Genomic DNA, 15,883 nt, shown 5'->3' with positions numbered 1-15,883 from the left:
AAACATCATTCTGCAGATTGTGTTTATGGTGACGTGATTTGATCAGCTGACAAACAATAATCAACATTAATGCGGCAAAATGTTTAAACCCAATGAACTGACATATAGTATAATGTATATATATCAGACAGTAAAGAGCTGGAATGCAAATAGAAGCAACACAACATGTAAAAAAAGGGAATTGTGTGTTTTTAATCATCAGTGTTTTTGAAATATTTTCCTATTCTTCATCTGGAATTATCCAAAAATACACAATACTCTAAGCCAGTTTGCATACTGAGTACTTTTGATACTTGTACACATGTGTTGCTTTAAAATGTATAAACTAGTAGTTTCTCGTTTAGTATTTTATTTGTAATTGTAAATTCTCTTTTCCACTTTTTAAAGTATTTGTATTTGAATGTCTTAACACACTTCTGCTTCTGTGACGAAACCATTTCCCAAATTGGGATTAATTGTTAGGCATAGTAGCCAGAGTTGTAGTAGAAATTGTAGTATTTGTATACAAAGATTAGTTGCAAAAGTGACAGGGAAAGCAGTAGTACTTGTATCATCATCAGCACTATTAGTCTTATTGAATTACAATCAGTTAAATGATGAAACAGAGCTGATATTATTGTTTTAGCTTCTCCGACACGTTTCAGTCTGATGAACACATCATCTCTCTAATGAACTGCCGGCTCTGATGAAGCTCCACCGCTCGTTTCCGGTCGTTTCCTGCGCTCTGTGACGAGCACTTTCCACTTTCTAAAGTTTTACTGCGGCTGAAGTTAGCTCCGTTTTTCCAGACGTGAGGGTCGTAAATCTGTGAAACTGAACTTACATTTATAATTGAGCGGGATGTGCCATGAGGAGAAACGGTTAAGCTCCTCGCTCACATTTTACGACGACCAGAGCAGTTATTTTAACACCTTCTGACGAGGAGGCTGCACTCAGTCTGGGTAGCATTTGTGTTTTACTTCAGTCGTTCGTCTGTACATTTGGAAAGGAAACTGTTAGATTAGTAGAAAAAGACGTCAAAAAACCCTCTTAGCTTTGCTATCCAGGGGAAATGTCATAACTTTCAAATGTCCTCCTCTCAGGAGTCAAACACAAACACACATTTCTCAGCTCGACAAGCGTCTATTTTTTTTTAAGTATATGAGTTTTTTGTCTTTCTGTGCATGTTGAGAATCGTCTAAGTGGAGGTAAAACCGAAAACAATGAAATAAGATATGATAATTAACAAGATAAACCTTTACCAATCCTCGTAGGGCAACAGGAACAAGATTGGAAAAGGATAATAAGAATACAAAATAAGGAATAGGGTAGTGAGTTTCTCTCCTGACTCAGCGTGTTGTTACTGTAAACACCTGCTGTGTGTGTGTGTGTGTGTTTGTTTTCAGGTGTTTGTGTTCTCGGGGGAGTCCTTGGGCGTTTCCTCTCGGTGTGTGTGTGTGTGTGTGTGTGTGTGTGAGCAGAGGTACATCTCTGTTTGTATATGACAGTGTGTGTATTTGGCTTCATTTGCGGTATATGTTATTTATGCAAATATGTCACTAATAAATTCCACATTTTGGCTCATTATAGTATAAAATGAAAAACCTCAAAAACCCTAAAATAAATGAAAATGCTTCAAAATAAATGAATAATTTGGTTGTTTGGAAGTGGGGTAGTGAATCAAAACAACAAACAGTAGGGGTGTCCACATACTTATGGCCCTTTAACACGATTTATTATCATTTACACAAAATAAATCGCTGTAAAAAGTGACCGTTTGACGACTTATTACATCCTCTAGTTGTCATTTCATCTGTTGCTACAGTCAGCAGTGTGAGTGCATGAAGGAGGGATTTACACATGGACTACCCACAATGCTTCACTTCAAGGTGGAGGTTAAGAGCAGTGGTGCTGTATGTCTGTATAAATGTGAGGTATTTAATAATTCATAGGAAGATCATAGTGAGGTTATACAGCCATCGTCAGGCTGCTGCACAAACTGAGTCACTTTGATTTGCTGTGTCAAGTTTGTTTGACTATATTGAAATGTCTTTATCTTTAGGATTGAAAGGCTTTACCGTCATACATTTTGTTGTCGTTTTGTAGCAATGAGAATCTGAAGGCTGCTCCAATGATGTACAATATATTTAAAATATACAAAGACAAAAGACATGAAATAGTGCATGTGACACAATGATGCAAGTAATAATGCAGGAATTAGAAGACCATTTACTTGTTGTATATTCAGGGTGTCCGCGGGGTCTTAAAAAGTATTACAAGTTGATAAATCAATTAGCGAAAATTAAGGCTATTAAAAAGTATTAAAAAGTATTAAACGGCATTTTGTAGCTTGTTTCCAATAAGTATATAACTTGTCCAAAGAGGTTGTATTCTACAGTCTGCCTGAATGTAATCATTGCGTAGGTGTGTAGTGTGATTCTGTGTACTTTATTTATGGCATCCCGTTGGGTTTGACGTCATCTGAACAGGACATCTCACGCTCACTGCTTGATAGCGCGCCAAGGTCCGTTTACGCCGGTTGTTAACAACATCGTTATGGGGAAATGCAAGTTTGCGTCCAAATGGTTGGAAGATAAGGAGGAAGGACAATCAATACAGTATATAGTCAATGTGAGGTAAAGTGTGTTGCCAATGTAACCGGTTAGAAGTTGAAGTGGCGATGAGCTCTTAAAATGTATGGAAAGGGTCTTAAAAAAGGTGTTTGTTGGTATTGGACGCACAAACTCAGTGTTGTTTGGACATCGTGTGATTGTGCAGAAGTTAAAATGCTTTGTGTGTAAAGGTACTTTAATTAGCACCCCCATTAGTTATTACTGCAGTGACTCTACCAGGGGTGCAAATATAAGACAAGACATCCAAACATAACATTCTTTACAATCCAGAATATCAGTTAAACCAAATGACATTAAAATAAGAGAAAGTAAGTAGATCTCTCACATTATTAAATCAAATAATCAATAGTTTTCTGTCAGTCTATTTAGAGGTTGTGTTCTTAATAACTAGAAAAACCTTCACAGAGTTAAAGGTAGGGTAGGTAATTTTGGAGAAACCAGCTCGAGATCGCTAGAATTTGAAAATACACAGCCGGAAAAAATCTGCCACTTCCTTACAGAGCCCCTCCTCCAACACACACGAACGCGCACATGACCAATGAGGGCACGAGATAAGTTTGTGCACAGATGGAAGGCTGACAGGCAGGTAGGCCATCCAGTTATTTTAGCCGGGCCGGCTCAGATGATTGGTCGTGCTTTTTACAGTACTAAGGCTTCCACAGATGACATTTTTTTATGGATTCTTTGTCAAAGCACTTAAGATATTCATTGCTATCGGGATGTTAAGAGCATTCCATGGAATATAACAAAAAGTGTATCTCGAGCCGGTTTCTCAAACTTACATACCCCACCTTTAATCTTGTAGTTTTCTGTACGCTATGTCCTCATAAGCTTAACTGACTCCCTGTCTCACTGATTGACAGTTTGATTGACAGCCTGACTCACTCTCTGATTGGACGGAGATTGTTAACACACAGCTGTTACAGAATCTCACAGGAAATCTCTCTGAGCGACACGTTCATTTCACTCTACGTCCCTGATAACATCGCATGAAGTATGTGTGTGTGTGTCTGTGTGTGTGTATGTCACTGTAAGAAGTTATTGTTGAAGACAGGGTCAGCCCCCCCTCGTTTATCCCTTTTTCAAACTAAAACGTTTGCCAGTTCCTCTCTGCAGGTAGTTAGCTCCCCCACCAGAGATGCTAATTATTGCCATGTGCTTAGCCTTCACGCTTACACACACACACACACACACACACACACACACACACACACACACACACACACACACACACACACACACACACACACACACACACACACACACACACACACACACACACACACACACACACACAGCTGTCACCGTGACGTCCGTGCTCACATGTTTCTGAGTTTAAGAAGGATTTGTCACGTCAACGGCTTTTTTTTCTCCGCGTTTGACAAATCCGCTGAGTCACTGAGTTTCTTTACTGAGTCATCCTCCAGTCAGAGAAATATCCTGGTTTATTTCAGAGTTTACGAGTCCTGGTCTTAAGTTTCAGCTACAGTTGGCCCAACAGTTATCTCAAAAGCATATTGAGAGTGTTTGAGAACGTATTTGTACTTGTTTTATGAGAGAATATCTGCCATTTTTTTTAGTTGAGCACGTGATTCGTTCGCTTTGAAAAATCAAACTGTTACACTGCAAAATAAAATATTTAAAAACTACTGCAAATGTGTTAGCGATTTGATATTACTTGATAGGAAAATTAAGCGCTTCATGACAAACTAGTACCTGTGGTGGGCAGCACATGGCGATCACTGTTACACTAGTTTCTTTTTTATAATTAGGTTTTATTTTTGCAATCCAGCCTGCCTCAAATTGATATAAAGAATAAATATGTTTTTTTATTTACATTTAATCAGATAACATCATTAACAGTCATCTCAAGCAGTTAGGAATAAGAACAAGTGCATTTTTAATGACCTATTTTAATTTACTTTGTATATATATTTCCGCACTCCTAAGCTACTCTTTCATCAACAATCTTTATGGATTTTCTCTTCCTTTGGTCTCCTCCTCTTCCTCATCTACATTTCTTCCATTCTCCTTGCTTTTAACCCTTGTGTTGTGTTCGAAAGCTGTTACCGTTCATGGTGTTCGCCGGTCAATTTTGACCCATGATTTATCTCAGTCCAAAACACACAAAAAAATGACTATCATCCAATATTGTTTTAACTACATCATAACTAACTTATTATGCATTCATAACCGTACAATCCTGTTGTCATTTTATGTTATGACCCAAAACACATTACACCACATATTGCACACGTGCATGTGTGTGTTCAGGTTCAAGTGTTAGTGTACATCTTCTTTGAGAAAGGTCGAGTTCCCGTGGGGGGAGGGGGCCAGAGGGAGGGGATATGGGCTCAGAACAGTCTCATAATACACACATGCACACAGAAGGATTCACACTTGTATTTCCGGATCCACACTTGTCTTTTTCAATGCACACACAAATGTGTTCCGTTTCATATTCATGTAAATAAAATCCAAATGCAGAAAAAAGTTTTACATATGTATTTTTGATCCTCACATATTTGTTTTCCGTTTAAAACCGCTGCACCTGCAAACACAAACCGCTTTCTGTGCATGGATCGCTGTGCATTCGTGTGTGGGTTTTTTGAGACTCCCCTGACGGTGACCCGATTTGTACTTGTAATTTTTTCTATCTATAGCCAATCAGATGTCTCCTCAATTCTAAGCCAATCACATGAGCGCGCCCCCACGAGGGTAGATTTCTTGCGTTCATGACGTAGCGCTTCATGTACGCATTTTGCGCTGTCCGGAGCTGACAGGTCCAAATGCACGCAAATACAAGCCTTTATATTATTAAGGTACAGTGCCACTTTCCGAACCATTAATGAATGCTTGTGTACATAAAAACGGCAGGCAAAACCGTTTTAAATGTGTGTTTCCTGTATGGCGAATACAGCTGCTTTATTTATGTCTGTATGAAGTTGTTGTGATTGTGGAGGGAGCAGCTACAGGTTAGCTTAGCCTAATCGATCAGTGCACTACGAAGCCAGTGCTAGACAGTGAACTGTCAACGGGGGGAGCCCCGCCGGTCATTATCGGCCGATATTCACTCCTAATAGTTTGATCGGTGCTCTCTATAAAGGCCGATCAGGAGAGCTGGATCTGATCGAGATGGACATAAACGCGAGTGAAGTTTTAGCGAGCTGCATGAGAAACTGACGGGCTGTCAGGAGAGAGGGAGGGAGAGAGGAAAAGAGATGATCCTTACTCCCGTGTTATTATCCGGTCATAGTCCGGTAATTACCTGCTAACGGAAACGCTGCTACACAATTCTTATTATTATTATTGAAACATGACCGGTAAGTTTCAAATTTGTCCGGTAAAATTAAATTCTGTCCACGGAAACCCTGCTCCGGACAGCGCAAAATGCGTATATGAAGTGACATGAACGCAAGAAATCTACCCTCGTGGGGGCGCGCTCATGTGATTGGCTTAGAATTGAGGAGACATCTGATTGGCTATAGATAGAAAAAATTACAAGTACGAATCGGGTCACCGTCAGGGGAGACTCAAAAAACCCACACACGAATGCACAGCGATCCATGCACAGAAAGCGGTTTGTGTTTGTAGGTTCAGGGGATTTAAACGAAAAACAAATATGTGAGGATCAAAAATACATATGTAAAACTTTTTTCTGTATTTGGATTTTATTTACATGTATATGAAACGGAACACATTTGTGTGTGCATTGAAAAACACAAGTGTGGATCCGGAAATACAAGTGTGAATCCTTTTGCGGATCATGAAATACAAGTGTGAATCCTTCTGTGTGCATGTGTGTATTATGAGACTGTTCTGAGCCCATAAGGGGAGACCAGGTGCATGTTGCGAAAAATGATTGTTACAGTGTATGAAGGGGGCGGGGGAGGGGTGTCTAAAGTCAAAGATGAATCTTGATTGGACCAAATTTGACCTCGAGTCACACACACAACAATTCTGCCGGGTCTTCCCAGACCCGAACACCAAATTATACACTTTCAAAATCAGTTTTGTAGTGTTTATACAGCTGTTGTGGAGGATATCATGAAGCCTTGTTCCGATTAAAAAAAACTAGAGCGTAGTTATTATATAATTTTAACTTGAAACGGGTCACGGGAGACCCGAACACAACATAAGGGTTAACTCAACACCCTAACCCTAACTTTTGTATTAGTCTTTGGCTTTTAAATTGAAAGAACATGCCTTCTCTCATCTCTTAAACTCCAATTCCCATGATGCATCAGTCTCGCTTTCAGCTCTCTTCCCTTGTTGCCTTATTTCACCCAGAAAGTCGTTGTTTTCCTTCACTTGGAGTTCAGGTTAAACTCATGACAAGTCAATCAGCTCTCAGCTGACATTCGCTGATTTTCCCAAACATTTCTAACTCTTTCTTAATTTAAAACCTTTGTAAATGTGACATACTCCTCCCGCCTGGCATCCCCCGGAGATGAAAACGCCAGGATTCATTTCTGAAAGAGTCATTGGATTCAGATGTAGAAATCTGCTGACGGTGCTTCAGGTCGGCCTGATTTATGGCTTCACTTCTGGAGATCAGTCAGCAGGTTTTCAGTGTGTTGGAAACTCTGAGAAAGGTGGACAATAAGTGCATCTGCAGCGCTTTGACCTCCAAATGAACGCACACACAAACATGTGCACAAACTGCTCCATCTGGTCCTGGTTGAGTGGAAACAATGACTCAGCATAATGTGATCAGCTTCTGACTGTGTTATGATGTCTTAGGTTGCAGCTTTTTGTGGAATATAAACATCTCTCTGCAGCCTCATTGTTTCTCTGTCTTTTGTTATCACAGATTCATGCCTTCATTTTCTTCTGTACACTTTATCGCTTGGTTTTTGGTTTTAAAATCTTATATTAGCTTTGCAACTTTGCAGAAAAGCTTGATTTGACAACAGGGACATGGTTTATGCTGCACTGTGTCTTCACAGGAATCAATACTGCTTTTATATTAAAGAATATGAAAAGTAAATCTCTCTCTCTCTGTTTCCCCTCACAGGTGATATCACACAGAAGGGCTATGAGAAGAAACGGTCCAAGCTGATTGGAGCTTTCTTCCCACAAACTCCAGGTACAATGAGACTTTACTTCCCCATTTTATCCACTCATAGAGCATTGTATTGAGAAGGAATTGCTATAAAACCATCACAAGCATTGCATCCTACAAACAATGGACAACAGTCAGAATTGAGTCTTACTCACGTGGAAGGTTAAACTAATTAAAATACTTTAAAGGTCACCTATCATGCTATTTTTAGGCAATAGCATAGGTCTCATATATATAAAAATATATAAAAAACATGTCTATGTAGTGTTTTGCTCAAAATACCAAACATATCACCCATTCTAGCCATGCCTCATATCCCTCTATTTCACTTCCTGTTTCAAAAGTGCTGATTTGGGGTATAAAGCTTTAAAAAAAAAAAATTGATAAAAAAAAAGGAGGGGGCTGAGCTCAAGCGGGACCCGGCAGCTACTGTCTAAACTAAATACTGCCGTGATGAAACGCCATATCATGGATTATCAAGGATTATTTCTGAAACAGTATGGAGCTCAAAGGCTTTCTCTCTTGCCGGTTATACCACAAGGTGAGTTCCTTTTTATTTCCTGCTTCACACACACATGCTCTCCAGTACAGGTTAGCTCTGAGTGTTAGCGATGCTAATGTAAACACCGACCATATTACGTCCAAAACAGTCGGGCATTGTTTCTGATAGCAACGTTTCTGATAGAGCCGTGGTTGTAACGCCAGCCTACATTTCCGATATTACGTCATATCGGACGCAAATCTGGATCAGCTCCGTTGTAGCCCCGTTTTTAGAGATTTGGGTACGGAGGAAAAGAGAGAGGGTTTTATTTTCTCACGCTGCGTGAGTTCCCCGACACACCGGGGACACATATTTATGTATAAAAGACATAAAAAAGTGCATTTTGCATGATAGGTCCCCTTTAAGGCCAAACATCAACCTGATTACAAACGTGTCACTTCTAGATCATATTGACTTCTTGCTGTTGAGGAGCAACAAGTTCTTAACTAGAGAATGCAATTCCTGAAGAAATTGCTAGTGGGAATGCTTTATGCTGAAATGCTGACGCTAAACTGCTATGCTGAAATGTAATGTGTAAGAAGAAAGTGAAGAATTTAGATTGAAATGATACATGAACACTGGGGGCTTGAATGTGTGATGAGTGAAGAAAAGAAAGTAAAAAGGCTTGGAAAAGCAGCAGAATATTTGAACTGCAAACTTTTGAACTAACTTGATGGTGAATGATCTGTCGCCATGGCAACGGCATTTGATGACACCCCATAATACGCTTAGATGCGTTGATGGCTGCATCGTTACCAAACCTGTGAAGTTTTGGGCCGTTTGGAGGCATTTTGTTTAATTATTTTTGCTTAATTATTTGTCATTTTTCAAGCTACGAGATGTTTTCCTACGTTTGTCATGAAAAATTATGTCTCAGGAATGTAGGGTTTGGGAATTATGGCAGTTTTAAAAAAAAAATATGAAGGCAAATTTCAAGATTTCTCACCCTCTAGCTGTGACATCACGCACTCTAGTTAATGTTAAAATCTGAAGAAAGCCTCTTTAACAAGGTCTGAACAATGTTTAATATCTCTAAAAGTAAGAATCGGATTTAAAAGTTGTGTTACACGAATAATGTCAGAAAGATGTGTAACATTTTAAAGTTGGAATGAGGTTTCTGAGTGAAAGTATGAATGAACAGTTAGCAGTTGAAGTCGCATGAAGATTGTTCAAGTCTGAAGATTTTCTCCATTGACTTCAATGGTTAAAAATGTGATGAATTATGGGATGTATCTCTGGAATTATGAAAGTTATGAATGATAAAAGTAATAGCCATCGATTCCCGACCGAGCTGAACGTTTTGATGTTTGAACGGAGTTTCTGCGATGTTGAATGCAGGAGGAGAGGAGGTGCAAAATTCCGGCGGAATAATAATAATTTTGTCCGTAGAATAACATATAGTTGGAATGCTGAATCGGCATTCCCACTAAATAAATAACTGATACTCCAAATATATAATGATCTGGGTTCAGCTATATGCCCGGCAAATAATACCTGTATAGCTCCAACAGTTACTCATACATCTGGGTTTGGATAATGTCTTTTTTTTAATACTTTAAAACCTTAAAAACCGGACTTCCTGTGGTTACTTTGCCTATGTGATGTTTAACCAGGAAGCTTTTTCTTCGGCTAATACAAATAACACATTGCATGTATTTATCTATTCGTTTTATACAGGGAGTTTGTTATTATTTAACTGAAAAGGCAAGATTAGCTGTGTGTGTGTGTGTGTGTGTGTGTGTGTGTGTGTGTGTGTGTGTGTGTGTGTGTGTGTGTGTGTGTGTGTGTGTGTGTGTGTGTGTGTGTGTGTGTGTGTGTGTGTGTGTGTGTGTGTGTGTGTGTGTGTGTGTGTGTGTGTGTGTGTGTGTGTGTGTGTGTGTGTGTGTGTGTGTGTGTGTGTGTGTGTGTGTGTGTGTGTGTGTGTGTGTGTGTGTGTGTGTGTGTGTGTGTGTGTGTGTGTGTGTGTGTGTGTGTGTGTGTGTGTGTGTGTGTGTGTGTGTGTGTGTGTGCCTATGCTGGGGGGATGTCAGGAAGTGCATTATGGGAAGGAATGAAGGGTGTGGGATGGAGAAAATGTGTGGTATTCACATCCAGGGCCCAGTGGGGGGTCGTCCCCAGTTCGCTATGGGGGGACCGGATGACACACACACCCCCTGTGCATACACACACACACACACACACACACACTGTAATGTGTTTCAGCTCTGAGGCCTGTTAATCTGCACTGATTGTGCACCGCCAGCCTGATACAGTTTGATTAAAGCATTTACAGCGTTCAAAGTAATGGATTTCCCCAGTCACCCAGATCTACACGGTTTCACATTATAGATTAGGTTTAGTTTCCTCTGAGGGGCCATCATAAGATCCGGCACACAGGCCTTTCAAAAGCAGCCAAGAAAAGAAAGAAGAAAAGGCTTTTAAGTTGGTTTTGATTTATACACTAGGTAATACAAGGTCACCTGTAGGTGGTTTAAATTAAAGTTTTACATTGGTCATAAAGTGACAGCTTAGTTCACCCATGCTGTGTCTCAAATTGCGTACTTCTGTATTCACATGTGCTCTTTTGAGTGCATAAGTGTGTCCCAATTCCACTATGGTAAAAGTACCTGGAATGTGCCTTCATAACGTCAAAACGTTGAGTCTTCTCACACCGAACACTCGCCATCTTGGCTACTTATTAGAAGTTCCCTGACTAGCTGCGATTGCTGTTGCTCCGGTAAACACAGTACTATTCAACTACAAAAGATGCAGGTTTTTCTTTATATTTCTTAGGTAACGTACCAACATGACGGTGTGAAAAGAAGCCACTGTTCATTTTACATGGTTAATTGAGCAGTCCATACTGATTTGGTCCTGAAAACAATCGTGCTAGCTATCTAGCGAGCTAACAGCAGCCATTTTAGTCACTACCCGGTGTACTATACAAGCACTACGCATATAAAAGTTTTTTTTTTACTGTAGAGGAAATGTACCAATATACGGGTGTTGATAAAAAAAGCCACAATTAATTTACAGTTTTAGCAGTTCGTCCTGATTTGGTACAGTAAATTATCGTTGCTAGCTATCTCGCGAGCTAACAGCAGCTATCGCTACTTCCGGTGTGGCCACAGTAGCCGTGTAAGATTTTAGACGACACTATATGGTAGAAACTCACCAATTCCCCACAGGTGTTGACAGTGTACTAAGGATCTGAATTGAGACACCTGTCATCACCTTCGTGCCCCAATTATTTGTATTCCTCTTTGCTGACGATAGAAGTGGCCTGAGGCAAAGTGTCAGTATATTTCTCGATCCATTGTCATGAAAAATTAGGAATAACTTCTCTAGGAAATAATACAAATGTTGCAGAAGAAGAAACATTGAAATTGTTGAAAAAAAGTAAGTAGCTGGTGGTAGTGTGTTTGTTAAATAGAAACCTACGTTGAAGCTGAGGTTCAAAAGAGAGTTTTTGTCCGGCAACCTGATGTACAACTGCCTTCCACTTGGTGCAACATAACAAAAAGGGCACATATCTGTCACTTCATGCACGTATTAAAAAAAATCCCCAACCTTAAGCATTTCAGGGAGAGTATGATCAACCCTTGGCTTGGTTTTTCCGACTACCTTCATTACCTCAACCTTGGGGATTCCTGCTGTGACTCAGCACTTCCCCAAAATGCATACCATTGAACCGTACCCCTAGTCTTTGCCATCCTTTGTTGAGGACATGGACAGACTGGTTGGTTTGCTTCAGTTTTGCACACACCCTGGGTCTATTGTCTATGGTTGGCAGAAAGTTTGATGACTGTTGAGCATGATTTAAATACCATTCTGATTCAAGCTAAACCAACCCTGATCCCAATTTATCTAACATACGCCCTGAATATTTCCTATGTCACGTACACACCTGATTGTCCACATACTGTGAACAAAATTCCAAGTTCTCGTATTAACCTGGCATTGGGACAACTATTCCCATAACACGTAAATTAACTTTTAACTTTTACGAGAAAGGAGAAAACCCTTCCTGTTTGAAGCCACTCCTCTTCCAGGAATGATGCCCTCCCTCTCTAGTGAAGCTATTTAAGTTCTCTTCTTATCATTCAGTCATCACACACCTGCTCTTATCGGAAAGCAACATGGCACAGGGGATCCATCTTGATCGAGCAAATTTCTGCTGCTCAATCTGTCTGGATTTGCTGAAGGACCCGGTGACTTTTTCCTGTGGACACAACTATTGCATGGTGTGTATCACGGACCACTTAGATACTCAGGATGATAGAAGGATCTACACCTGTCCTCAGTGCCGGCAGAAATTCATGCAAAGACCTGCCGTGGTAAAAAACAACATGTTGGCGTTTGTGGTCGGGGAGCTGATGAAGATTGAAACCCCAGCAATTGCTCCTCCTCCTCCTTCTTCTCCTGATTTTGATGATGATCACAGCTCTGATCAAACTGAACATGTGGCCTGTGATTTCTGTGAAGAAAAAGCTATCAAGTCCTGTCTGCAATGTATGGTTTCTTATTGCGTGGAACACCTCCGACCACACTTTGAAGTAGCCCCCTTACAGAAACACAAGCTAGTGGAAGCGTCCGCACAGCTCCAGGAGAACATCTGCCCTCGTCATCAAGAAGTGATGAAGCTGTTCTGCCGTACGGATCAGCAGTGCATCTGCTATCTCTGTTCGAAAGATACTCACAAAGGCCACAATAAAGTCTCGACTGCAGCAGAAAGGGTGGAGAGGCAGAGAGAGCTTCAGGTGACTCGGCAAAACATCCGTAAGACGATCCAGGACAAAGAGAAAGACGCAAAGTGGTTTCAACAGGAGGAAGACACCATTAATCGATACGCTGAAGCTGCTCTGAGAAACAACGAGAACACCTACAAAGAACTGATGCATATCATTGAGAAAAGTGTTGCAGAAGTGAAGGAGAAGGTTACATCTCGACAGGAAACCGAAGTCAGGTGGTACAAAAAGGTTCGGGAGAAGCTGGAGCAGGACGTCGCCGAGCTGAAGAGGAAAGACGAAGAGATGAAGAAGTTCTCACACACAGAAGATCACACTCGTTTTCTGATCAAGTACCCAACGTTGGCAAGTCTCAATGAATCCACAGACCCGCCCCCCGTCAAAGCCCGTCGCGTGGGGTATTTCGAGAAAGTTTCAATGGCTCTGTCCGAGGCCAAGGTGAACTTACGTGTGATTGTTGGGGAAGAATACGCAAAGGTCTCCATGACAGTAACTGGGGTTATAACATCAAATACTAAAGAAGAGCCCTTCACCAGAGCCGACTTCTTACACTATGCATGCCAAGTAACTCTGGATCCAAACACGGCCAACACACATCTGAAGATATCCGGGAACGACAAAATGGTAGCCTTCGTCAGTGATGAACAGAAGTATCCTCTTCATCCGGAGAGGTTTGTTTATTGCTGGCAGCTCCTGAGTAAAGGCAGTCTGGACGGTCGTAGTTACTGGGAGGTGGAGTTGAGCGGGACAGGAGCTTTTGTAGCAGTGGTGTACAAAGACATTAGTAGATTAGGGGGCTTCACTGAAAGCATGTTTGGGTACAACGACAAGTCTTGGGCGTTGGATTGTTACAAAAACACCTGCACGTTCAGGCATGACAACGTTAGAACTCGCATCCCGGGCATGTGGTCGTCCAGAGTGGGAGTTTACCTGGATCCTGACGCAGGAGTCCTGTCCTTCTACAGCGTCTCTGAAACCAGGACCCTCCTCCATAGAGTCCAGACTAAATTCACTCAGCCGCTCTACGCCGGACTCTGGCTTTCAGACGGAGCGTCTGCCGAGGTGTGTCGGATCAGGTAGAAGGGAGGTATTCAAAAGAGAAGATCTGCCGTTAATGAAACAGGGATTTTTGACAGCTGTACGATGCTGGAATACTTTAGGAAGGGTACGTCTTAAAATAAGTAAAAGTGCTTAACACGAACTGTTCATTGAGATCCAATCACTTTGGTTATTTGGGAGATACATAATGTATATATTGTGAACTTGCTGTACTTTTTGTTCTGTTTTTGGTTTATAAAAACGTTTTTTCTGCATTTTAACAATTTCTTATAACCTCAAAGAAGTGGAAGTAAACGGTAAAGGTTTCTATTTTGAAATAACTGAAGTTCAAACCTCTTCAAACGGTTTGTTACCTCCAGAAAATGGACATAGTAGTGTTACTTTTTGTTGGTCCTTCATACGTGAATACTTTTCTAGTTATTTCCTTTTTAAAACCAGTTAGATGTACTTATTATATTTTTATTGGAGTTAAAAGCTACATTTAAACCCAGGTAAATATGATTTGAATATTCAATATCGAAGAAATGGTTCCTCCATATATTTTTAACATTTAAAATGTGAACTCGTTCACCTGACCTGGGTCACATTAGTAGGTATTGAAATTACATATTTGGCGTTGCTCCAACTTTTTATTGGCAGTGTTCATTGTTTTCAGAATCAGTGACACTTCTGCAGCTGGCAGCAAGTCTGTCATTTAACATTCTTATCTGACAGAAAGACAACACACTGCAGCTGGTTTCTGTGTGACATGTTCTGCATGCCATCCCAAAAATGTTGCTGCAGCTTGCATCAGATAATGCCAGTAATAACGAGCAATTTGTCCGACTGAAAGCACCTCACTAGAAATGAACAATGCACAATCTGTCAAATTTAAAACAACAATACAGGATTAAACCCATCCCATTATAATCATTAAGTAATTTGAAAAACATTTACATTTTGTGGAATTTCTCTAATTATGTAGATCTCAAATCTGATTATTCTGTATTTCTACCGCCTAAAAAATGAAATATTTTATTACTTTTTTGTAAATATTTAACTTTTATGAAGAGCTGAATATACAATTGAATATACTGTGCTGTATATATATATTTTATTTCATATTTACACTATGTTTTAATGTCATTTTCTTTTCTCTTTTGAATACATATTATTTTGTTGTATATATTATTTTGTATGGAGGTTTTTTTTAAATATATTTCTTTCCATGGTGGTACGTTTTTTTAATTATGTGTGTAAAATCAGGCCAAAGTAAAACATGTTTTCGTGAAATATCTGGATACTGTGTGTTTTGTGTTACCCTTTAGGGTTGTTAAGACACTTTTGGTTTTAGTGTGTTATACTTCATCTGTCTCAGGTCTTTATTGGATTTAGTTTCTTTCTACCTGCAGTAGAATAAATGAGTCCTGCATTGATTTCCTTTAAGGTTTCAGTGTGTGTGTGCGACTGGTTGAAATCCTGTTTAAAGTGTTTGTTGTAAGGAGTGTCAGACAGATGGAGAAAAACTGGAAAATTAACATGTCATTAAGTGGATGATTTATTAATTGAACATCAGCTTCCTACATCAGTTTTAGTGGTAAAAACCTCATCTGTGGGACAAAGAATACAAAATACCTGCAAGTATGAGTCAAGTGTGTTCGTATGAAGGGTTCATCACAATCAGAATAACACATATGAATAATTTAATTAAGGTTAGGGAAATTAGGTTGTTAATAATAAATAAATACAATTACAAATATTTATTTAAAAATGAGAAGTCAAGTTAAAATTATGTAATGAAAGTGTGCAATAAAGATACAAATACATTGAATACATTATTTTTATAAACATACAAAGATAATAAAAAAATAGGTGAAAATGTGGAATAAAGATGAAATTA

The 15,883-nt window shown here is 39.8% G+C and overlaps 2 protein-coding genes across 2 annotated transcripts in view; both read left to right on the top strand.

Annotated features, from left to right (window-relative positions):
* LOC117500293 (disco-interacting protein 2 homolog C-like) overlaps nt 1-15,883 on the top strand; it is a gene marked incomplete in the record, with an annotated part of 190,522 nt that overhangs the window by 95,818 nt on the left and 78,821 nt on the right. Inside the window, 1 exon segment of the mRNA XM_034153108.1 lies at nt 7,630-7,701. Within this exon segment, the coding sequence (XP_034008999.1) occupies nt 7,630-7,701 (72 nt within the window).
* On the top strand, nt 12,325-14,108 carry LOC117500294 (tripartite motif-containing protein 16-like). Its single transcript, XM_034153109.1, has one exon. It carries the CDS (start codon nt 12,337-12,339, stop codon nt 14,023-14,025), a length of 1,689 nt encoding a protein of 562 aa, XP_034009000.1. The 5' UTR covers nt 12,325-12,336; the 3' UTR covers nt 14,026-14,108.

Source organism: Trematomus bernacchii, unplaced genomic scaffold (genome assembly GCF_902827165.1).
Source record: "Trematomus bernacchii unplaced genomic scaffold, fTreBer1.1, whole genome shotgun sequence".
In the NCBI taxonomy this organism is placed as follows: Eukaryota; Metazoa; Chordata; class Actinopteri; order Perciformes; family Nototheniidae; genus Trematomus; species Trematomus bernacchii.
The sequence above is the reverse complement of the archived record's forward strand: the minus strand, read 5'-3'. Positions and strand labels throughout refer to the sequence as shown.

Coding starts and splice junctions, on each gene's coding strand:
- LOC117500294 (XM_034153109.1), top strand. CDS start 12,337: ATGGCACAGGGGATCCATCTTGATCGAGCAAATTTCTGCTGCTCAATC.